The 25,655-nt window shown below is 44.8% G+C and overlaps 1 protein-coding gene across 1 annotated transcript in view; it reads left to right on the forward strand.

Moving 5' to 3' along the window:
- B3GLCT (beta 3-glucosyltransferase) overlaps positions 1-25,655 on the forward strand; it is an 82,668-nt gene that overhangs the window by 20,790 nt on the left and 36,223 nt on the right. The window contains exons 3-4 of the mRNA XM_080940539.1: positions 3,109-3,148; positions 8,688-8,797. Coding sequence (XP_080796665.1) covers positions 3,109-3,148; positions 8,688-8,797 — 150 coding nt within the window. The remainder of the gene's footprint in view (positions 1-3,108; positions 3,149-8,687; positions 8,798-25,655) is intronic.

The following is a 25,655-nucleotide window of genomic DNA, read 5'->3' on the forward strand; positions in this document are numbered from 1 at the left end:
AATTTTCTGCCAGCAACTTCATTTAGCCCAATTTTCTTTCTCAAAGGGGGAAATTACTCACGACTATTTTGGTTCTGTTCAAATCACCCCGACTCAGGCACTCCTTGGCTAGTTTATTTTTGCCGTTTACAAATCGAGTTTTTTGAAGAAGCCAATCTTTTCTTAGCCACTGTCAGCACTGAGCTACAGGGCTTGGTACCAAATAGGAAGAGACGTGCTCCGGGCTGGTTTTCTTTGACGCTACGGAGCTGTGGAGAGGGAAGCGCAGGTGCTCAGGGCTGTTGGAATTACTCCTCTTGACCGCCTGGATTGGGGGTGGGGTTCATCTTTCCCACTGTTTGCCAGATGCACTTAAACGGCTGTTGAACAGACTGTTTCTGAAGACCTCCACGCTGGTGGTGGGAGGAGAAACGGACCTGGAAGACTTAAGCTCTAATCCGGGTTTTGTGGCCAGTGACTCATGAGGCCTGGGAAGTTCCTTTGTGTTTTCTGAGATACAGGATTGTCTTATTTGGAAACAGGGAAACATCAGCTGCAAACATCTCTGGCTCAGTTTTTTCATCTAAATGTTGTTTCCCCACGAACCACACAGGACAGCTAGCTCTGTGGCTTATTAAGAAGGAATGGGCCCTTCGAGCGGGTACAGGAATCAGTTATGGTGGAAGCCCGTGGCGGTGTCCTGCACGCTCTAGAGACGGTTTGGGATGCTAATGATGATATCAGAGGGGTTGAGCTTCCCAGTCTCCGTAGATTCCTCCAAAGTTAGTTGTTTCATCAGGATTCAGTGAGCGATTGTTTATTTGGTCCCAGGGTCTAACAGATCAGTATCCATTGGGAAATCTTCCCAACTCAGGGGCCTTAGTACTCTGGAGGCAAGGATATTTTCATAAAATGAAACTGTCAAACACATCCCTGTCTTCAGCTCTGTCTCGGCCTTGCCTCCTGGTCCCGTTGGCATTCTTAGAGGCCATTTGTTTTTGTGGCTTTGCCTTAACTTTTAAGCGGCTCCGAATCTTGTCAGTTAAGGTCCACAACTGCGTTTCTTATTTTAGCCTGTACGAGAACCGAATGATGCTGTTAGGGTCTCGTTGCATAATTATAGCATGGAGCTGCCCAAAAAAATGTAAAAAGGAGCAATTAGGGAGAGAGCTTTGTCCTGCTCTGAAGAGAAGGTACCGGGAATGGCAGGCTGGGCTGTTGACAGTTTGCATGTCACAGGTTTCCCGTGGATTACTCAGGGTCAGGATCAACTTATCTCCATACTTATGCCCAGCTTTTCGTGACTGGGATCACCAGCCCTGAGGCACCCTTTTGTGCCTAAGAGTTCTAGTGACTGTGTGTTACTATAACAAAAGGCCCGAGACTGGGTGACTTATAAAGAACTGGCCTTTATTTCTTAATAGTTCTAGAGGCTAAGTCCAAGGTAGAGGAGTAGAGGCTTTTTTGGCTTGAGTCATTCCATAGCAGAAAGAAGATGGCAAAGGAGTTTGTGTCAGAGAGAAAGAGAGGGCTGGACTTCGTTTATGTCAGATGCACATTTGATAGTGAGCAAGCACACTTCCACAATTGCGCTGTGAGTCCATTACCTTGTGAAGATTACATCTCAATGCTGCAGAGTTGGGAATGATATTTTCCTCCCTCCCTCCCTCCCTCCCTCCCTCCCTCCCTCTCTTTCTTTCATGTATGAATGTCACCTCAATGCATGTTTGTGTACTGTGTGCTTGCAGTGTCCATGAAATCTAGAAGAGGAATCAGTTCCCTAAATTGGAGTTACAGGTGACTGTGAGCACTTTGGTAACTGAACCGAGATTCTTCTCAAGAGTAACAAATGCTCTTAATCACCGAGTCATCTCTAGACTCTGAGATGGTGTCCCTCCCACCCCCAAAGACAGGGCTTCTCAGTGTGGCCCTGGCTGTCCTGGAACTCACTCTATAGACCAGGCTGACTTCGAACTCAGAGATCTGAGTTTGTCTGCCTTTGCCTCCTCAGCGCTGGGATTAAAGGTTGTGTGCCACCATGCCTGCTTGGCAAGACTTTTTAACACATGCCTCGAGTGACACATTCAAGCCACAGAGGTTGGTGTCACTTGTCCTCCTCCAAGCCCTCCTGTGGGACCTTAGGGGTGCTTCTCATGTAGGAAAGACGTGTTAATATTCTCTGTGACACCATGTCTTAGTTATGTTTCTGTTGCAGGGACAAAACGCCATGACCAAGGCACCTTATGAAGGAAAGCATTTAATTTGGGGTTCATGGTTCCAGAGCCTGCTGACATCATGGTGGGGAAGCATGGCAGCCGAGCACTAGTTAAGAGCTTATATCAGATCCACAGGCAGTAGTCAGAGAGGCACTGGAAGGGTTGTTGAAACCTCAAAGTGACACACCTCTTCTCATAATCCTTCCCAGCAATTCCACCAGCTGGTGACCTAGTATTCAAATATGTGAGCTTACAGGGGGTTTCTCTTTCAAACCACTACACAACATGTGTGAGCTCAGCAAACAAGAGCTAGGAGACGGTTTCATCTTAAGGTGAGTCCTGCTTGCATGCGGACTATGTCTGGCATTCTTGAAGTGATTTAGAGTTGACAAGGTCTTTAGAACCATCTTTCCCGGAATGCAGTTTTATACAGGAAGAATAAGCTTCTTGCCCAAATAGATGACTTGCCTAAGGTCATGTACTAAGGACATGGCCCAGCCTGGAGAGATGGCTCAGGGTTAAGATCACTGGCTGCTTTTGGAGAGAACCTGGCCTTGGTTCCCAGCACCAGCATGGCAGCTCACAACCTTCTATAAATCCAATTGTAGGGAATCTGACGCCCTCTTCTGGCCACAGTGGGTACCGCACACACAGTGCACATCCATACGTGCAGGCTAACACACACTTAAAAATGAAGCCATCTTAAAGGCACAGCCTTGTCACAGGACTTCTGAGGCAGTGCAGGTGCTTATGGTTCCTGCTTTGCGACCTTCTGTTCTAGCCTCCTTATTTTAGGATAGCATTTAGCTCCATCCTTAAGCCCTGTTACCACATGTTAACTCAGATTATTCAGTGTGTTGCTAGTTCAGCCAAATGATGGAATTCATCCTTGTCTCTTTTATTTTAAATACAGGATTTGAGGCAAAGGAGTTTACCAAGGAGTCATGACATCGGTAAGTAGTGGACTTTTCTTATTTTTACATGTCTATGTTTGCATATGTATGGGTACACACATGTGCAGGTATGCCTGTACACACATGTCTTTCTCATTTGCTCTCAGTTTTATGTGCGGAAGCAGGGCATCTTTCTGAACTGCAGGGTATCTTTCTGAACCAAGACTAGTCAGCCATCTTGTCCCAGGCTCTTCCGTCCCTGACTAATGAGTCTAGTTTTTGTGTGGGTTCTGGGCATTCAAACTCATGCTTGCATAGCCAGCCCTAAATCATCTCCAACAACGATTCTGTTTTTCAAAAGACAAGTTCTCTCTATGGAGTGCTGGCTGGCCTCGAACACACAAAGATCCACCTGTTTCTGTCTTCTGAGCACTAGAATTAAGAGTACGCACCACCATCGCCCAGACCCAGCAAGGCATGTGTGTGTGTGTGTATGTGTGTATTTGTTGTAAGTTGTGTTCTAGCGAGGTGGATTTTCCTTTTTGGTTATACTTCTGGGGTATGTTTCGCTGTTTTTGGCTAGCCTGAAGTTTGCCGTCATGTAGACTGTGGGAGAACACGCACATATGGCTTGCGATCTGTCTGTGTGACGTAGTTTCCGGGCCGTCCATTTATTGTTCGTTCCTGGAGGAGAAACACCGCCTGTCATTTAGAGCCATGGACATGCTTGCTGACAGCAAAGTGCAGTGGGTTTAGAAAGTAGCAGCCGAAGCAGGCAGGAAAGAGGGCACTCACCTCCCTCAGCTCTGTCACCGGGTGGCAGAGTCACTTGACCGCATGGCATGCCAGAGAAGCCTCTGGAGATCAGTGCTGGGCTCTGGACTCAGCCAGAGCCTGACTCTCTGAGGGAGGGCTCAGGTTATCAGTAGGAAACTTTGCTTATTTCACATGTAAATAACAGCAGGGCCATAAAGTGTGAGCAACAAACTAGATAAATCTGGTTCTTTGCTAGAGTATTTATTATCCATTATTCTCTTTTTCCTTTATCCGCCCCCAACCCAGATAACTCTCCCATATGTATCTGTCCCCCCCCCACATGGACCCCACCCCTGGGGAAGCATTGACACCTCAGGTTCCACTTGACTCCTGATGACCTTTCCAGTTTGCAGCCAGTTAGTTCATAGTCCTGGCATCTTAGCATGCGAATATCCGGTTGGCTGAGCCCACCCCTCCCCCCCTTCCTTCATTACCTGGGTGCTAGAAGTCTTTATACAGCATGTTTCTGGACTCCTAGGCAAGCGGATGCTGCAGGGATGGGGCCGAGTGTGGGCTCTGTAGTAACCCCCTTTCTTCCTCAGCTACTGTCTTTTGAGTACAACTGTGCAGGAAGCTGCAGCCCTTCTGAAGAAAGGAAGCAGGTCTCTCTGTGACCTGTCCCACTGTCTTCTGTGCTCCCATAACACCCATGGGTAACTCTGGCTCTCCACCCAGTTCTGTGGTCCCAGGCCGGCCTTGGCTCTGCCCCGGGCTCTGATGCTTCTGGGCGGCTCCCATGCTCCTGACTCTGGTTACTCAGGATGCAGACCAGATGCGTAGCGGACATAATTGTAGTCCTCGGGAAAGAAAGGGCCAGATTGACCGCAGCTATTTGAAAAAGTCAAGGGCGAACACGGCTCACACGACGAGAGGTCTGAAAAGGGAAGAATTTGCTTTTGTTTTTCTAGAATGGTCTTTTCCCTGCATGGAGGATCTGTTGTCCAGGGATGAGGAACAATAGCAGCTTTGCTGAGCTAGGAGAGGAGCAGGGCTGCTTACGGTGGTGAGCATAGGAATAGCCTTTTGACAGGCGGATTGTTCCAGTACAGAATCTATTAGGGAGTAATTTGGACTTATGAGATGCTGTAAACACTAATGCAAAGAATGCCTGCATATCCACCATCCAGTGGATAAAGTAAAACATTACTCAGAGAACTGAAAGCTTTTTATGTCTTGTCCTCAGTTATGTTTGTCACTCATGGAATATTTCATGCTTTTAAGTAACACATACGTAGTCTGTAAAGGGGTAGCTTTTATTGTAAATTTTACACAAACTAGAGATACCCAGAGAGAGGGAGCATCAGTTGAAGAATCGTCTTTATCAGATTGGCTTGTAGGAATGTCTATGGGCCATGTTCTTGGTTACTAACTGGTGGAGAAGGGCCTGGTCCACTGTGGGCGGTGTCATGCCTAGGCAGGTGGGCCTGGGCTGTATAAGAAACCAGCCTGCGCAAGCTAGAGAGAGCAAACCACTAAGCAGTGTCTCTCCATGGATTCTGCATCAGTTCCTGTCTCCAGGTTCCTGCCCCGAGTTCTTGCCTTGGTTTCCCTGGAAGATAGCTTGTAACCTGTAAGCCAAATAAACCCTTTCCTCTACAAGTTGGTTTTGGCCATGGTGTTTATCACAGCAACACGTAAATTCAAATAGTATTAATTAGTGATAGCTAATTAGTCCGTGCTGGTCGATTTCTATTGCTGTGTAGTATGTTGCTGGTGAATAGCCAAGTTGCTTCCATTTTTTCTTTCTGCATGCTTTCTTAAGGATGACTTAGAGGGTGGGGTTCATGTCACTGGGAAATGCATCTTCAATTTAATAACAGTTGGAAGCAAATCCCCCTAAAAAAACATCCCTTTGTTTTTATATTTTAAAATCACTTATTTTATGTGTATGAATTTTGATCACATGTATGTGTACTATGTGGTTGCAGTACCTACAGAGGCCAGAAGAGGGCATCAGATCCTTCAGCTCTGGAGTTACAGATGGCTTTCAGCTTTCGTGTGGGTGCTGGGAACTGAACCCAGATCCTCTGTGAGAGTAACAAGCATTCTTAACCACTTAACCATCTCTCCAGCACCTATTCCATAATTAACAAAACCCATTTTTATTATATAGTGGCTTTGACCTGTTAGTTTATATCAGTGTTTCTCGACTTGTGGGTTGCTACCTCTTTGGGGGTCAAAGGACAGGGGTGGCATATCAGATATTATGATTCATAGCAGTAACAACGTTATAGTTACGAAGCAGCAATGAGACAGTTCTATGTTTGGGGCGTTCACCAGAGCATGAGGAACTGTGTTACGGGGTCACAACATCAGGAGGTTGAGAACCACTGTTTTTTATATTACTATCACAGGTAGATCAACAATAATGATTTGCTTGAGAAAGAAGACTCCCTTTTAACTTTATCCCTTTGCTCGATATATGGAGCCAGAGCCAGCTTAGAAAAGAATATATACGTGAAATATTCCTGTTCTTATAGACAAGAAAAGGACTTACACCATATTCACTAGGTTGCTAGAATTTCCTTTTGCAAATATTTATTGAATTTTATTTAGCCAAAGAGAATTTCTGACTATTTTTAGGACCTAGATGGCTCCCTGTGGAACTATCAGTTGTGTGAATATTAGAACAACAGTACAAACTGATGGGATGCTAGAACTGAATGGAACGATAAAACACAGAATACAATGAAATTCAAATTAGCATCCTTGGTCCTAAATGTTAAAGATGGAGGCCTTTGGTGGCTTATCGATTTGCTATAAACCTGGCTGGAGGCCACAAATTACATCTTTCTGTAACCTGGCTCCATGTGTTTCTTTGTTACATTTCCAGATCTGAGGAGGCCTGATGTCCTTCTCCTAACAGTGACTTGAGCAACAGCCACATGGGTTTGGTGGTGGGGGTCTTCCCTGGGTAGTTGGAGGTTTGCCCTGTGCTCACTGTTGTGAAAGGTTGGCTGTATTGAGGTGGGTCCTTCACTTGGTGTGCTGTGGGACACTGTCTTCTGTACATCCCTTGCAGCTAGCCCCTGCTTCCATGGGTAGCTGTGGCTGGTTTCCTGGAGTTAACGCACAATCCAAGCTAAAGCCCTGTGACGTAGGGTACAGGGATTATTGCTTTGATTATTTGAAATTCTTGTAACCTCATGGGACATAGACAGTGTTACTGCAAAAGGCCATCTGGAACATTCTTGAAATATTGTATATTTGTTTGCTAAGGCGCCTGTAGTTTAGATATTGCATGTTTGCTTAAAATCTACATATTGAAGGCTTGGTCACCAGACCATAGCACTGTCAAGAAATGATGAAGCTTTGAAGAGGGGAGAAGCTACGTGATTGAGGCCATGTCCTTGAAGGGATCTTTATTGGGATCCTGGCCTCTTTGTGCTTTTATTTGTTTCCTAGGCTTCAGTGAGGTGAATAGGCCCTGTGTTGTTGCTTCTGTGCCCCTGTGACCACAGTCCTTAGCAGAAACAGTTTATCTGAGGGAAGATTTATCCGGGCTCCTGGTTTTAGAGCATTTCAGTTAGTCAGGTCAGGAAGGCTCAGGGAGTTCTTTGAGGAGGGGCTAAGCAGAATTGCCTCACATCACAGCCAATCAGGAAGCCGAATGTGAGCTGAGAGCCAGAAATCAAGGATAGTTGTCGAAGGCCGCTTTGACCTGCTTCTGAAACCGGGCCCAACAGTATCTGAGAGGTCCCATAGCAGTGGCCACTGGGACCCAGTTTTCAGAATGGGCCTCTGGGGGGCATTTCAAATTTAAACCGCAATGGCACGAGGCACCACTTTGCCTTCCGCGACACCGACCCTCAGAAGATGGTGGGGCTAAGTGAGCATGTGCTGGGACCACCAAAACCTGAGCCAAAGGAAGTCTTGATTGTGCCAAGCTTTTGTCATGTAATAAAATGGTTCGTGCCCTTAGAATTTTGGAGGCTAGAATCCAAAGTGAGGCTGTCTTCAGGGCTGACTCCTGAGGGTTGTTGGGGACGGTCTTCTCCAGGGTTGACTCCTAAGGCTTGCAGATAACAGTTGCTCTGTTTTTACCCAGGCTTTGCCCTGCATATTTGAGTGTCCAGTTTCCCCACCTCTATCAGGACACTAGTCACACTGGGATAGGAGCCTTTGTCATGACTCTGGCATATCGAGTTCTAAACAGGATCATGTTCTGAGGGCTACAGCTCGGCATATATCTTTGGTGGCAGGCCCAGTTCACACCATAGTACAGTGTATGATTATGTAGGGACTGTTGGAACGCCACTGGAGGGAGTGGTGGTTTATTTTGCAGATGTGGAAGGAGACCTACAGTTTGTTATCAAAGGCTTGGTCTAGTGCATGAGGGTTTTTGGTGGTTTTTGTTTGTTTGTTTGTTTTTGCATGACACCTCTAGGAAGTTTTGGACATGGCTTTAAAGGTAGAAAAGATTTTGGTTCTAGAATTATATAAATAAAAAAAAATTCAGGGTTGGTGAAATAGCTCAGTGGCTAGGAACACTGGCTGCTCTTGCAGAGGACCTGGGTTTAGTTCTCAGTACACAGAACTGTTGCAACTCTAGTTCCAGGGGGAATCCGATGCCCCCTGCTGGCCTCTGTGGGTATTGCACACATGTGCATATACACACATGCAGGCAAAAAATACCCATTAACATAAAATTTCTAAAAGTGTAGAATTTTCTTTTCAGGGTCTGTTGCTAAAATTTTTGCAATTTGTGGTCTTATGCCGATATTTAAGTTTATTTTAATCACCATTAAAAAAAAACTGAGAAGTTTTTCTTTGTTTGTTTTAGACTTAAAAGAAATCGTATTTGTCATCCAGAGTCAAAGTAATTCTTTTCATGCGAGGAGAGCAGAACAGTTGAAAAGAAACATCTTAAAGCAGGCTGCAAACCTGACACAGGTATGTTGAGACACTCAGCGGGATTTAGGGCTAATTATGTATATTTTGAGATCTTTATGTTTTTCTGATTCTGTAGAAAATTAATTTTATTTAGGTGAGAATAAATATATTATTATTTATTCTTGGGACTCACTATACTTATTTAATGTTGAATATTGCTGAAAGTGTTCTCTCATGGTACATATGTATTTAATAGGAGTTATGGAATCATGTAGGGCTACCATGGCTTTGTCATAGCTGTTAGAATAAAATTGATGAAATGGTAGTTTAAAAAGAACAGGGATAATTAACATGCAAACTCTTTGTGACACGTTCTGAAGCCATCCTCATGTTGAGATAACATGTTTTATTAATCCTAGTGTAGTGCATCCTCTCTGAGTCTCCTAATCCGTGTTCTTTTTAAATTGGGTACCATTAATTAAACCTTTGATTTGATTTATAGTGTTATATCCCAGAAGGATTATGGAGAGAAAAAAAAAAAAAACACATATAGCAACATATTAATGACATCTGAGAGAGGTGTGAACTGCGTCTCAGGCTGTTCTGAATAATGCAGGTGTTTTGCACGAGGAAGCTCTGCCTTCTTATGCGTCATTTTCTTTATTTGATGAGGACATAGTTCAAGCCTCTTAGTGGGTATCTGGAGCCACAGATAGACCCGGGTTTTATGTGCCGTGTTTCCCTCATACACAGACACCTCTATTACATAAGATACAATTAATTTATTAATCAGTCACATTACGAGATTAGCAGTATCCAAACAGAATAATTAGAGCAGTATATTGCCATGTCAGCCCACTGCTGTGATGCTTTGGATGTGAGCCGGGGGCAGGGGGCGCCTGAAGCAGGCACTGTAGCGTGCCGTTTGTCAGCCCTGTACCCGGCATGGCTGTCAGTCAGCAGTGGATGGGTGTGAGGATATGCTGGACCAAAGCCTGATGGGTGTCCTGGCAGGGCAGCAGGAAGCCCGATACTTTACCTATGTCTCAGAATAGCACTCAGTTTTAAAGCCAACAGTCATGCAGGGTATTTTCCATCTACTATTTTCAATCACAGTTGACCTTGGGGAGCTGAGGCTGCAGATAAGGGCTCTGCTCTGTCTATAGATGCTTTCTCCTTTTTTTTTTTTTTTTAAATCTCTCCTCTTTCCCATGCCTCCTTTCCCACTTCTCTTCCTCCCCTCCTTTTTCTTCTCCCATCTTCCACCTCCTTCCTTCTTTACTTCCTCTTCCTGTTTCTCCTTCTTCTTCCTTTGACACATGGTCTCACTTTGTAGCCCTGACTGGCTTGGAACTTGTTATGTAGACCAGACTGACCTACAGAGAGCTCCCCATGCCTCTGTGTCCTGAATGCTGGAATTAAAGGTTCACATTAACATGGCTTACACATATTTCTTCTTTATAAAGCCCAAATACACGCATGCACCCACGCACGCACGCAGGCACGCAGGCACGCACGCACGCACGCACGCACGCACGCACGCACATCCTCGCTATACCAGTTGCCTTGGCCTGCAAGACTGCCCACTGGACCGGAGTTTTCTCTTGCTTATCTCTGCCTCTTCCACTAGAGGCGCTCTTGTGGTGCACTGCAGGATGCCACTGGAAGGAGGGAACCCCAGTGGCCCAAATAATCCCTCTCTTGGGTCCAGGCAAGCACAAACTGCATGAACTCCCTCAGGTCTCTGGGTTACTCACTCCTGTGGGAACCGCGGGTACAGGAATATCTTCCATCTCGTAGAGTTGGTTTTGTGTGTTCCTATGAGAACTGTGCGACTGTTCTTGTCAACAATATTGGATGGTACCCTGAGCCAACCAGGCCTGTGGGATTGAATTTACTCCATATCTTTTCTTCTGTATGTTCATTCGCACCCTTTATTCTTTCTCTTCATGTCCTCGTGTGTCTCTGTGTGTGTATTCACACATGTGCATCCGGCAGTCCCCCTGGATCTTTGCAGCAGGGCGGGGCTCCTGGGACTTGGCTCAGTGGTGATGAGATATCTGGGTACCTGTTGATGGGAAGCAATAGAAATTATAAAATATAACACACGCACATATGAACAGTGCTACATGCAAATATATGTGCATATATATGCATTCACACATGTATATGAAAAATTCTGCATGTATATACATGCACATATATACAAATATATGCATACACACATATGGACAATGCTACATGCAAATATATGTTTTCATACATATATATGTTTCCATACATATATATGTTTCATGCATACACACACACACACACACACACACACACACACACACGCACGCACACATAGGGAAGGTGCTGTTTGACTGGCTGTGCCTGCTTCTTTTGCATTTTTGGTCTCTGGATTCTTAGCACTGATTCTAGGCTCTGGAGGATGATGGCTCGAGGCCCTCACTAAAGCTAGACCCAGCAATTGTGACAGGAATGGAGAATGTGTGCCCCTTCATGTCTCTAGTAGTTTAGTTTTGTTTCTGGGAGTTGAGCGTTAGCACACTAGACACATCATATGCTTTATCACTGAGCTTCATGCCCAGCTCAGAGAGAGAGAGAGAGAGAGAGAGAGAGAGAGAGAGAGAGAGAGAGAGAGAGAGGGAGGGAGGGAGGGAGGGAGGGAGGGAGGGAAGGAGGGAGGGAGGGAGGGAGAGAGAGAGAGGGGATACAGCAGAACAGCAAAACAGACCTTCCACAATTCCTGTGTGTGTGTGTGTGTGTGTGTATGTGTATGTGTGTGCTCGCGCGCGAACACAGGCGTATTGTATGTATGTGAATATATATGCATATATATGTGCATATATGTGTTTGTGTGTATATAGCTGTCTATATATGTATACAGTATGTATATGTATGTATATGTATGTGAGTATGTGTCTGTGTGTCTATGTGTATTTATATATGGGTGTCTGTATATATGTGGGCATGTGTGTTTATGTGTGTGCCTGAGTGTACACTTGAGCCTGTGCATGTGTTTGGCCAGAGGACAACCTTGGTGTGGTTCTTAGGCAATCTGTCCTCCCCTCTTCCTTCCTTCCCTCCCTCTTCCCACTCTCTCTTCCTCTCTCTTCTCTTTCTCCCTCCTTTCCTTCTTTAGTGACAGGATCTCTCAGTGGCCTGGAGCTCACCCAGTAGGTCCAGGAAGGCTGACGGGCCTCTGAGCCTCAGGACCCACCCATTCCTGGTCTTCCTCTCAGCACCGGGGTTTTAGATGCATTCTGCCATGTCCGGCCTCCACTTGGGAGCTATGGATGTGAAGTCAGTTCCTCCTGCTCGAATGATAAGCATTTTTATGTAACTCCAGCTCCAGGGGGATTTGATGCCCTCTTGTGGCTCCTTCGGGGAACTGCACGTGTGTGCACACACCCATTTGTGTGCACACATTGAGGGTATAGGGGTGTGAGTGCTGACTTCTAAGTCTGGTGATTATTGGCAGGTGTCACCATACTTGGGCTCTCTGTACCAACTTGACCCATGGTCATAAGCCACTCTTTCCCGGTCCCACTTCTGTATCTTGTACAAACGTGTTGTATTCGTTTTGCACCATGTTATTACTCATTACCCATTTATCTTTCTCTTCCACAGATGTTGAAGGCAGAGAACAGGTTGAATTCTATTAATTCCTGACCACTCAGAACCAAACTGTGTTTCTGTGACTTACCCCGAGTCCCCCAAACTCATCCTTTTTTTCTGAGTGGCTTTCTTTTCTGTTGTAATGGATGTTTCTTTTATTTTAAAAGCAAGTGAAAAAAGATTAATTTATTTAATTTTATGCGTACGAGTACTTTTGTCTGCCTGTATGTCTACGTACCACATGCACACAGTACAGAGGCCAGAAGAAGGCGTCACATTTCCTGAAACTGGAGTTACAGATGGTTGGGAGCCCCCATGTAGGTGCTGGGAACTGAACTCTGGTCTTCTTGCAAGAGCAGCCAGTACTCTTAATTGCTGAGCCAGATCTCTAGCCCACAAATGAATAGCTCAGGGGCACAGTTCAGTCACATCAGCTATATTCTCGTACATCTCCACAGCCATTTTATTTAATAAAACTGATCCTGATAACAGCTAGACAGCCCCTGCTCCTCCTTTTCTGTACCCCCAAGTAACCCCCATTTGACATCCAGTCTCTATATTTATCTACTATGGAATGGTCTAGATTGGGGGAGGAGATGATTCTTAGAGTCATCATCCTTTTGGGACTGGTGTTTCACTTGATGAGGTTCTTAAAGTTCCTTTGTTCCAAAAGAATAGCCAGGAGCTGGAGAGATGGCTCAGAGGCTAAGAGCACTGGCTGCCCTTCCAGAGGACCTCGGTTTGGTTCCTAGGATCTATGTACGCATAACCATCTGTAACTCCATTCCCAGGGGGATTTGACACCTACTTCTGGCCTCTGTGGGCAATGTATGTATGTGATTCATAGAGATACAGGCAGGCAGAACACACATATACATAAAAATAAAATGAAAACAAAGCAGATCAAAACCCCATAGCTATCAGTATTTTTGTTCAGGTTGGTGACATCCACCTAGTGTAATGGACATTCTCATCATCTGTAGACATCTTATTCCTGGAGTTCTGACTGTCAAGGCCTCTGACTGTACCTCTTGTCAGAGGTGTATCTGTCCCATGCTCAGACACCAGAGGGAGGCAGGACTCGCCTTTACTTTTCTTGTATTCCTGACCCCCAATTCCCCGGGTGGAATGCCAAGTCAATATTAGAGACTCAGAGTGTGAGACATCGATGTACTGTCTCAGAGTTTAACATTTAGAAAGTAGACCCTCTTGTTTGAAGCGTTTGGCTCCTCTAGCCTCTTGCTTCTCTTTAGTTCGAAAGTTTATATTTATTTTTTATTGGTTTCTCTTTCATTTACATCTTCAGTGAGTTGGGAGCCCGCTGGCCACTAGGTGGCGATATTGGTTTTACGTTTAAAGAGGCGTAGTTAAGTAATGTGGTTAAGTACCCCGGGGCCCCAGAGTTTAATTTCTGTGATGGTAAATAGTCTAGAGTGCTAAAGAGACACCCCCCTTCTGGCTATAAGATCAACTGTTACTGTTGCCCTGACATTTCTTCCCCGCTGGGGCTCAGCTGTGAATGCTGTATAGGGAGAACAGATCTGTAATGCGCAGTTAATTTGCTGGGGAGCGCTGGAGTGTGCAGCTTGCCTCAGGCAGGTTCAAATGTGGATTAACAAGGCTTTTGTCAATCAGAAGGTTGCAGACTTTGCAGCTATGCGTGGTCCCGGATCTTTTTCTCTTTATGTCGCTTTTTATCTCTCTTACGAGATTAAAACTTTGGTTTAATTCCATGAATGGCACTTCAGAGGTTTAAAAACTAGTTGCTGGAGCTAGCCCCGGGTCTGTAGACAGTTCTCGAGGGGCGGGGCAGGGACAAGATACGTCGCCTTGGGAGTGCTAGAGAAGGAGGTCTTCTGAGGGTTAATAGCCGAGATGTACCAAGCAAGCAAGGGAACCTCTCCTTGTAAAGCAGGGACGCTCCCTAGTTGGAATCAGACTGAAGGAATTGGCATCCTTTTGGGAATGCGTTGGCAGCTCAGCCTGCCTCGGAGCTGCGATAGGGAAGAAGGGAAAGCTGTCAGTCTCGCTGGAACCGTGGTGGGCGCTTGCAAGGACCAGAGATAAGGGGGCCTCAGTGCCGGACTGTGATGAATGGGTTTGGGGCACCCTCCCGGGACCTGAGCGTGAAGCCTTTAGCTTACAATATTAGTCTGTCTGTAGATTCGCCTTCTGAGAGCGTTCCTAAAAGTTGCCCGGTGAGGGGCAATCAGCAGTTAGCTTTTATCATTTGAATATTTATCTGATAGCTCAAAATATCCGGGCCTCCCACGGTAGCGGATTCCAAGAAACTGCTGTTTATTTATTCGTTACTCCTGTCAGGTTGCATGCTTCTCTGAAGCCTGCCCCCGCCCCCCCCCCCCCCCAAAAAAAAAAAAAAATCAAGGCACAAAAAATGGAAGCGGTTCTGATTAGCTGCTCCTTCTAGCAGCTCTCTGTGACCTGGGCCTGTTTTGCTTCAAGGTGCTGAAACTCGGTCTTATTAAAAGCACAAACTTTTTTTTCCAGTGTGAATAAGAAACAGGCACCTGTACCAACTCTATGTAAAATTTAGTAGTGTGCTCTGAGTGGCTGCAGGAGGGGTAAAACCATTTTTCTTGTATTCTAGAACATTCCCGCTTGTACTGAAGCTTGAGACATGCAGTTAATAGTCACTTTGAAATTTCCATTTTTTTAGCATCATTTTTTTTTCTAATCAGTGAATTATCAGTTTTTACCAAGTGTTATTTTATATGCCGACTGCTGCTGTAGCTTGTCCTGCTGTGAAGGGTCACAGAGGAACGTTAGAAAAGGGATAGTCTAGTTCTTTTAATGACTTAAAAGCAGATGGTAGCTGTTTGATACTGTGGGTGACAATCATTAGGTGATGCCTGAAAGTATAGGACATACATGGTACTGTACCATGCAGCTGAATTCTGTAGTTTTATTCGACCAGATTGTTTATATAAAAAGGTGATTTTAGACAGCCCACAGACTTATGAAAACTGTGGTGTCCATGGAACGTCATTTAAGAATTACCATCCTATTTGCAAAGTGAGTTGGTACTGTACCAGTTTTGCACGTAAGGCTAGAGATGGGGGAGGGCTGAGACTTGTGAGAAAATAGGTCGCAAAGAAAGCGGAATTCACCTGGAGTATATGGATTTGGAACAGAGTTCTGGAAGGTGACAACGGGATTTTTTTCAGAAGGGTGTACTCTAGGATGCCTAGCGGGGTGTGGAAGTAGAACAGCCATCCTTGTGGGGTACAACAGGCACACGCTGGGGGCAAACTAGGACCCTTTCAGGTTAGGCTGGAGGGAGAGGAATGTTGGAGTGATGGGTACCGTGGCTGATGAAATATGAGGTCACTGAATTTGAGGGACAGAGGTTTTGAAGGAATGCCATTTCTCCTACAGCTAGCTAGCTTGCCTGCCGCCCGCCCCCCACCCCCTGCTCCATACATGGAGAAGTGATGAGAAAAGAGACTGACTCACCTAAGAGGGGCTCAGGTGCAAGCGCAGACGAGGAGTTAACCAAAGAAGGACCCTGCAGAAGCCGTCAATCGGGCCCCTGAGTTGATTTTATTTTAAATGCCTTTTAGGGCCGCAGCATCTAGCTGCCAATTACGATTTGACTTTTATTTTGAACCTGGCACAATTCCTTCTCAAAGGGATTACTTGTGTGAGCGTTCTTTTCTTGTGTGTTACAGCTACGTTGGGATACAAAGAAAGGCTGTTGAATCATCCAGTCCCCAGCTGTTCGGCCTAAAATGATGGAAACCAAAGGGGTTTCACTGTAAGATGTACTTGAAAGAATAAAAGGAGACGTCACGCCCCATGACATCCTGTTTAATACTTTCCAGGCAAGCAAGGATCCAGGCACCTTCTGTAGAGGCTATGATGAGAATATTCATAGCACAAGGAAATGGTCATTGTAGATGGGGTCAAGGAAGTTACTGTAGGAGGTCAGGGCGGGGCTGGGGAGGAGCCAAGGATGATGCAGAATGACGCTGCGGACTAAAGAGGGGCGGAGCGTGGACACGTTCCGCCTTCCATTTCTCTAGGCAACCGAGCAATAGAGAACGCACCTGCTATTGAGAGATGCTTGATCTGGGTCAGGGACGGGTGACGGGTGACGCTGCTCTCAGCCACAGTGTGGACCTGTGCCAGCTCCTTCAGAGCCATCTCCCCTCGCCCCTGCCCACAGAGCTTCTGATTTCATTTCCTTTCATTGTAGGGAGACTCGAAGCCTTACTTAAAACCTGGCAGAGCCCCAGCCTTGCCAATAAATTATTCCTTTGCTTTTTTATAAAAATTTTGAAAATTGCCACCCCCCCCCAGCTGAGTTAGTCAGATCTTGGCTCATTAGATTAAAACAACCCCATCTCCATAAAACAAGCCGGGCAAGCGGGTACCGTCTGGCTCCGGGAAGCTGGAGAATGATGGCCTCACACTTCCTAATTTTAGAAATTTATTTTATTGGCAAGGAGACAGTGTGAGGAACTTCATTAGGAGGTTAGTGTTGAGAATCAGCAGTGCCTTTTTTTTTTTTTTTTTTTTTTTTTTTGACACAATCTTACTGTGTCATCTCTGGCTGGCCTGGAACTCACTGTATAGACTTCAGGCTCAGAGATCCACCCACCTTTGCCTCCAGAGCAAAGTTGTGGACCACCATCCCTGGCCTTCATCAGCTTTTTGATGTTATTAGCACTATCCTTCTGAGGTGGAAACCAGTGGGTGCTTAATGACTCAAAACCCTTTTTTTGGGGTGGAGATTGATAGATTTTATAAGATGTTCATTATAGAAGGTCTTTTTTTTTTAATACAAAACTGGAAACTTTATTACACTGCCATTGAGTAAGAGATTAAGGCATATCTATTATTATTCAGTTTACAAATATCTATTAATAAATATTTTGCACAATGAGATGTTAAGAATAATGTAATACAATATATAACAGTATTGAAATACAATATTTAATATATTGCAATGTAATACATAAAATATCATTATTAATAAGTGTATTCTTTCAGTACCTGGGCAAAATATTCCAGGAAAAAAATAGGATATTTTTTTAAATATAAATTTTTTCACCAAAGTATACATAATTAGAATTTTGTGTTTTTTTAATACACAATTAGAATTCTTAGAAGAATCCTTTGTTAATTTTTGTGTTTGTGTGTTTGTGTCCATGTGCACACGGAGCTCAGCGGGCTGCTGCTTGAGTCAGTTCTCTCCTTCCATCATGTGGGTCCCAGGGATTGAACTCAGCTCATCCGGCTTGCTGCAAGTACCTCTACCGCCTGAGCTATCTCAGCAGCTCAGAAACATCTCTTATATACATGGCTTTACCTAGTATATCCTAGGCAGCACAGGAAATAGGACATTGTGACTCAAGTTGGGGGTTGAGTGCCTGAGAAGTCATCTTGTGCATGTTTGTTGTCTGCTTTTGGCTGGCCAGCACCAAAAGTACTTGAAGCCCTAGATACCTGCCCTGTGTAAGTCTGGAGAAACCTGGGACTTTGTTCTTAATTGCCTTCCATTGCTGTGATTAAATACTGTGACCAAAACAGCTTAGGAGAAGACAGGGTTTCTTTGGGTTATATTTCACAGTCCATCACTGAGGGAAATCAAGGCAGGAACTTTTAAGCAGGAACTTGAAGGAGAACCCATGGAGGAACACTTTCTGCTGGCTTGGTGTCTGGGGCTCATGCAGTCTGTTTGCTTATACAACCCAAACTCACCTGCCTAGGGTTGTTGCCACCCACAGTGGACTGGCTCCTCCCACATCAGTAATTTATCAAGATCTTACAATCAAGACCATAGGATAGTCTGATCTTGTGGATCCCTTCATTGAGTCACTCCCCCGCCCCCGGGAACTCTGGGCTATGTCAAATTGGAAGCTAATGAGAAAGGTCATGAAGGAAGCAGGTGGCAGATGCTTTTTTTTCCCAGGGGTGGAAGATGCTTCATGATCCAGCATGGTCAATGGAATGTTGTCATGGAGTCAGGAACCTGAGAATGTAGGTTGCTTTAGGGCGCTGTTCTCTAGATCAGCATCAGTGTCATTGGAGACAGGGGGACCAAGTTAAGTCAGTATGTCAGGTATGCAGATGAGGTGAGCGCCCCAGGCAGATGATGAGGTGATGTCAGCAGGGGGAGCCTCTCTGGGTTGCCCATTACTGGGTGTGGCATCCTGCTCTGTGTCAGGGGGCCTGTTGTATGGAGGGGGTGAATTGCTTTGTGGATCTGACACAAACAACGCCCCGAGAACACGGGCCAGGATACTTCTAAGCATACCTACCAGCATTGAAAGTCACAGCATTCGAAGGAAGCCTTGAGATTGTCAGTGTGCTGGACCTCTGTGGATGGAAACAGTAGATGAAGAAAAGAAGGATGTGCTACTCTGAGCCAAGGGGCTGAGCCGTGCTTGGGAAAGTGGCAGGTAAGGGACCAGCAGGAGACATTTAGTGCGTAGGGCCAGGGCTTGGGATGGAGACAGTCTGTGCACGACGCTCTGCTGTTTGCAGGCATGAGCTCATCTCACCCCCAGCTCGTCACATTTTGCAGAGGGGTGAGCGGTGTGCCTGTACCATCTCTAGGGAACCAGGCCAGAGTCACCCATAGGCGGGTCTGTGATTCTGTGTTCATTAGTGAGCAACAGCCTCTCAGGCCATCCCTTTACTTGGGCAATTATGCCTTCATACCTTAGGGTCTTGCTGTTCTCCTGTAGATTCATTTATGGGCGGCCTGACTCTCACTGGAAATGCAAGACTTGAGCGGACAGGGGCTCTGTTTCTCTCTTTGAGGCTCTTGAGTATATTCCTGTAGTCAGACCTGGTGCGTATTTGTGACTTTTCTATGCTGTGGTAAAACACCACAACCAAATCGTCTTATGGAAAGAAAGATGGTAGACATTTGATTCTGGAGGTTTGAGACCATGGTGGTGAGACAGCGTGGCCGCAGGTGGCAAGCAGCTGGCACCGTGGCCGGAGCAGCAGGCTGAGAGCTCACATCCTGAAATACAAGTACAAAGAAGAGGAGGGAGGAGGGAAGGGAGGACGGACCGAGGGGAAGAGGGAGCGAGAGAGAAGAGGGCAGGAGAGCACTGGGAATGGATGGAGATTTTGAAACCCCAGAGCTGGCCTCTAGTGAGGTACTTCCTACTGCAAGTCCAATCCAGATGTCCCCGAACATCACCGCCAACAACTGGGAACCGAGTGTTAGATACGTGAGCTCATAGGGAACAGTCTCATCTCATTCAAACTGTCCTACCTGGTGCAGAGTGGATGCTCAAAATAGACTATAAACCCAACAATCATGTTAATAGTTATTAAGTGTTTGGCATGTAGTGACTGACTTACTGTGTTAGCTCATTACAGGAAAAAACAGGCCCAGCTACTTGAGGGAATGTTCTGAAGGTCACATGGCTCAGGAAAAAAAAAAAGCTAAGATTCAGATGGGAATACTTGGCCTCCAGGAATCAGGTTTTTAAACACCAAGGTTTACTGCTTTCATGAGAAAATGATTAGTTAAAATATATATGTGCTATAAAAATATATTTAGTAGTCTAGTTCAAAGTACATCGCTTATAAATAAAATTTATAATGTGGTAATACATTTTCTTTCAAGAAAAAACAGTTAACGATTAAGATAGCTATATGGAATATATGTGTATTTACATACACATACTTGGGTTCTTGGAGAGGATATTCATATAATGTCACTCATAATAGTCTAACCTATAAATGAATACTGTAATTTACAGGTTATAAATCTGTCTCATATATGTTCCAAGAAGCACATCATACAGCCCTATTATGGCAATAAACACATAACTCTTGCACAAAGAGTTATAATAATAATAAGCAGATGTGAGGTTTTTCTTTTTTCTCCACATTTTTCATGACAGGGCTTCTCTGTGTAGCCCTGGCTGTCCTGGAACTCTCTCTGTGGACCAGGCTGGCCTTGAACTCACAAAGCTCCACATGCCTCTGCCTCCCAAGTGCTGGGATTAAAGGCATGCGCCACCACGCCTAGTGTGGATTTTCATTATAGTTTACTTGTTTTCTTAGCAGTTCTGTTCAGTGCCCACGGGTTACACAAGAGCTGGGGTTAGATTTTTAACCTCTTACCCAATATCTGTGTACATCCTAATGTTGCTGTTCGATCTAGCATTTGGGGCTGCATAGTGGGGTGAGGGGACCATAAAGTCTCATTCTTCAGAGCCTAGTTCAGAGGATGAAGGTGAGGGTAAATTACAGTGGATGAGAAATATCTATGAACAAAGAAAGACCGGGGACTGGAGAGATGGGTCAGTGGTTAGAGCCTTGGCTGCTCTTGCAGAGGATTCGGATCAGTTCCCAGCAGCCACATGGGGGCTCACAACCACCTGTAACTCTGGTTTCAGGGATCCAACACCCTCTTCTGACCTCTGAAGGCTTCTGCAAATATGCAGGCACACACGCACATACATAAAGCAGACGTTTAAGAAGAGAGACGAGTAGCAATTGGATAAATCACTGAACATTTCTTTAAGACAGAAGTAGAAAGATGGAAGAGGTGCAAAGCTAAATTTGTGTATCGATTAAAATTATTTACAGCAGTTTAAATATTCACTGCTTTGATGCGTGTTCATATGGGAGCCTCTTCGTCTGTCCCGTTAATTTCTCTAGACATCAGGTCTTCATGGTTCTCATCTGTGTTGACCTTAGCAGTCTCAGGCTGGGGAGGCAGCTCAGTGGTAGGGCCGCTCAGTGGTAAGGTACGTTCTCAGCATGGGCAGAGTCCCCAGCACCACAAACGCAAACCAGACAGATGAATGAGTCATTTATCAGCTGTGACTGCATCACGGCCCCATTCCAAAGGAAGCGGATGGATATGTGTATGTGCTGGGACCCACTCATGAATTAGGTGGCTGGCTTTGCATTTGTTTGCTTCCGGTAATCATTAGCTGACTTAACTAAGAGCCTTGTGACAAGAGCTCAGAGGAAGCCCTGGTGCACGACCCAGGGGGCTGTCTTGAAAGAGACACGGAGTCCTGGAGAGGAGGAGGAGGCAGAAGTAGGCTTTGATTCAAACAACGGGGGTGTCACACTGACAGGTGAAGAGCACTGTGATCAACCGCTGGGGTCCCCAAACCCTTTCATTTTTCCACGTTTGATCGGCTGTGTTTCTAATCCCTTTATACTTCCATTGTAGCGCGGCTTCCTGTCTGCCCACATCAGCGTGTAGCCTTTTAGATTTGAAGCAGTGGCGTGGCCGGGGGCCGGGTATCAGTAGACTGTGGGAGAGCCTCTGCCGTCCTCAGAATATCCATCCCTCTGTAAAGACGACACAGCATTTCCATTTTCTTCTTGATTTTGTGTCTGGAAACTCTCTTCTCCTCTTCCCCTTTCCCTCCTGCTCCTGTTCCTGATTTTCTTCGTCCTCATCCTCTTCTTCCTTTTCTTTCCCCTCCACTTTATCTTCTCATAGGCTTGGTACTCACGCTGTAGCCCAGGCTTGAATTGGTAGCCATCCTCCTGCCTCAACTTTTTATGAGCTAGGATTGCAGGCGTAAGTCACTAGTGGCTGTCAACAATGGATTTTCTCTGTATGTGCATGTGTGTGTGTGTGTGTGTGTGTGTGCATTTATGGGAACACGCACATCTGTAGGCCCAAGCAGGTTGTGAGGTACCGGCCCTCTCAAGCTTTGCTTTTCTCCTCGGAGACAGGGTCTCCCACAAGACAGGAGCTTACTATTTCTTCTGCCGGGCTGGCACGGCAGCAAACTCCAGTGGTCCTCCTGTCTCTGCTCTCCACGTTGTTGGGGAAAGGCATGCACAGCCACATAGGGCTTTTATCTGTATGCAGGGGTAGGATGGGAAAGGGGGTGAAATCAAGTTCAGGTTTTCTCGAATGCTCAGTGGGCACCCTGACCTACTAAGCCATATCGCCGGCATCTCTTTGTTTTTCCTTTCCTTTTAAAATTTTACTTTTGGGGCTGGAGAGATGGCTCAGCAGTTAAGAGCACTGACTACTCTTCCGGAGGTCCTGAGTTCAATTCTCAGCACCCACATGATGGCTCACAACCATCTGTAAATGGGATCTGGTGAGTCTGAAAACAGCTACAGTGTACTCATATATATTAAATAAATAATTAATTTAAAAAAATGTACTTTTCAGTGCTGAGGAACAATTTTCAGGGCCTTTGTTCTGCTAGGTGAGCAGTCCACCCCTCAGCTGCATCTCTGGTTTAAAAAAAAAAAGCCCTTTGTAGTTAAGATGATACATGGATATGTGATTGGACAGTAAAGAGGTAGGCGAAGAAAGGTCGAGGAAAGTGGAAGAGGAGGCAGGAGGTGGAGATTGAGAGAGGAGATTGGGGAGGAAGGGAGATGGAAGCAGATGTGTATATTTCTCTCAGTGCATCTCTTCATAAATAAGGTTGTTATGAATGTTTTATAAGGGATGACATTGTACAAGATCATTTGACTTATCTAGGTGGGCAAATTATACCAATTAGATCAGAGTAGTTTGGTGTGTTCTTTGATGTGACAACTTAATTGAGTTCAAAGGGTGTAGTGGCCGAACGCACAAAGCCCACCACAGAGTTGGGAAGTGTATGTCTAAGGCTTGGCAACAACATGCCAAGGGGAAGTGAGTGAAAACAACACGCCAGGGTGGTCGTATCCACCCGGGACAGAAACAGCAGGGGCGGTAGAGGGAGACTCGCCAGAGTTCTTAGAGGTGGCAAGGAACGCCAAGTTAGAGATTCCAGCAGTGCCATATGGCTCCTCAGGTGCCGGTACTAGCGCAGGATAAAAGGTTAAGCTGCCTTTTAATATTTACCTCAACAGCCTTCTGTCTAATGGCTTATTAAAAACATTTGTAATACCAGGCGGTGGTGGCACACATGTTTAATTCCAGCACTCAGGAGGCAGAGGCAGGCGGATCTCTGAGTTGGAAGCCAGACTGGGCTACAGAGTGATTTCCAGGACAGTCAAGGCTACACACACACACACACACACACACACACACACACACACACACACACAACTCACCTCAAAAAACAAAACAAAACAACAACAAAAAGCTTTAAAAGCAGCAGCAACAACAAAAACCCCCAAACATTTGTTTATGTGTAAAAGTGTCATAGAGCTGGTGACATATCTTGTGATGGATTACATAATTTGATAGAATTTCTTGTTGTAGCCTTTTTTTTAAAAAAAACAATTCATTTTATTTATTATAAATGTGCCTCATTGTGTGTGTGTGTGTGCACACGTGTGTGCGCGCCTGTGCCTATGGAAGTCAGAGAACAATTCTGTGGGTTGATTTTCTCCTTCTACCTTTTTTTAAAAAACCTTTATGTGGGTTCTGGGAATTGAACTCTGGTTGTTAGGGTTCAGCAGCAATCACCTTTACCCACTGAACCCTTTTACCAGCCCCTATTGCGACTTTTACTAATTTAGCCGTGGTATACATCTGAGCATGTGGTAAGAATGAAAGCTCTTAGGCATTTTGGCTAGACGAAATTTCTTTATAATTAAGATGAACTTGACTTGCTCTAATGTCAGTGAAGACTAGGTTTCTGAGTGTGCCAGCTTGTCATTTTTGAGCACACATTCAGGGACTGTAATCAACAAGATATATATATATATATATATATCAAAAACAAGATATATATAATCAAAAAGATATATATCTTTTTTTTTTAAAAAATACTTAGAAATACAGAGGCACAAAACAAAGACAGAAACCGGCTCTTCTTATAGTCACAGTAGAAGCAGATAGGAGACATGTCAAACAGCTTAGTGAGTGGTAACAATGAAGTCAGGAATAGGTTTCAGTCTCCCATTAGTGCATAGAATCTATTTCAGAAGAGGATTTGACTCTTTTTTTTTTTTTTTTTTTTTTTTGAGCCGATTAAACTCTTCTTGTATTTTTGTATTGTTGTGGATGTCCTTCATAAACTAGTGTCTAGTCTCTGCCAGCAAAGTGTTCTTGCTCTTGGCATGGAAGCCTGGTGCTAACCTGTTGATGTCAAACATGTCCCGCAACAGCAGCATGGAATGCAGATTTACAAGGAAACATTTGAGGAGCAAGTATTCCTCTTGTGCTGGTTTGAACGAAGCTGACTCCTAAGGGCTCATAGGTTTGAACAGTTGGTCCCCAGTTGGTAGAACTGTTAGGGAAGAATTAAGAGGCTTGTTGGCTTGTCACTGAGGGTGGTCTTGAGAATTCAGAAGCCCATTCCATTTCCAGTTAGTGTTTTGTCTCAAGATGTGAACTCTCAAATACTGCCCCACTCTCAGGCCTGCTGTCTCCTGCCATGCTTCCCACCGTGGTGGCTGTGGATGGACCCCCTGATACTCGCGAGCCCCAAATAAATACTTTATTCTATAAGTAACCTTGGTAATAATGTCTTATTATAATAAAAAAGCAACAAAGGTAGTTTTTACCAGGAGTGGGGTTTGAACCCATGGACATGTATACTGGGTAGCATAAGCACAAAGAAAGCATTTCCTTTTATAAGTTGCCTTGGTCATGGTCTTATCACAGCACTAGAAGAGGAAGACGCTTCTCAATTCATAATAAAAAAAATATCATTCTGTTGTAACTTTACTGAAGGGTTTTGGAAGCTTATTATTATGATGTTGCAAAATGAACTTTGTCACTTTCTGGTTGCTTCAGTCTTTGCTTACATAAGAAGTTGCTTTATCATAGAAATCAGACCAGTTTCTCCATTTGACACAAAAGTGTTTCTACTGGGATAGTACTTTTATCATGATTTCAATGGCCGCCTGGTGACTCTTCAGCACTTGCTTTCTAGCTCAAGACTAACAGTATTCGCCACACTTACTGTTCAAATGTTATTTCTGTAGTACATAAATATCAGTTTTATTAGTTTATATGTGTGTCTGCTCTTTATATTATCATTCATGAATACATATGCTGATGTGTATTCATTACACATTTTAAAAGTGAAAATTTGTACATAATTCAGAAGCAACAGTAGAGAAAAGACCCTGGGTTATTGATCTTGTTCTATCTTAGATAACTCAATTCAGCCTTTAGGCTGGCTTTATTCCGAGCATGTCGAGTTGTCTTTCTGATCTAACTGTTGATTTACAAATTTGAACATAAAAATTGGAACAAATACCACATAGAAAAAGGAAATGGGGGGGATTTGATACCCAGTGGAATATTAAAACCCACATGTAGTCAATAATAAATGTATATGTACTGGGATTGGAATAGTGGTGTAGAATCAAAATTATTTGGGACCCTGTTTCTCAAATGTAGTGTGTGTTAATGGTGCCGTGGTGA

This window comes from Micromys minutus, assembly GCF_963924665.1.
Source record: "Micromys minutus genome assembly, chromosome: 29".
NCBI classification, from domain to species: domain Eukaryota; kingdom Metazoa; phylum Chordata; class Mammalia; order Rodentia; family Muridae; genus Micromys; species Micromys minutus.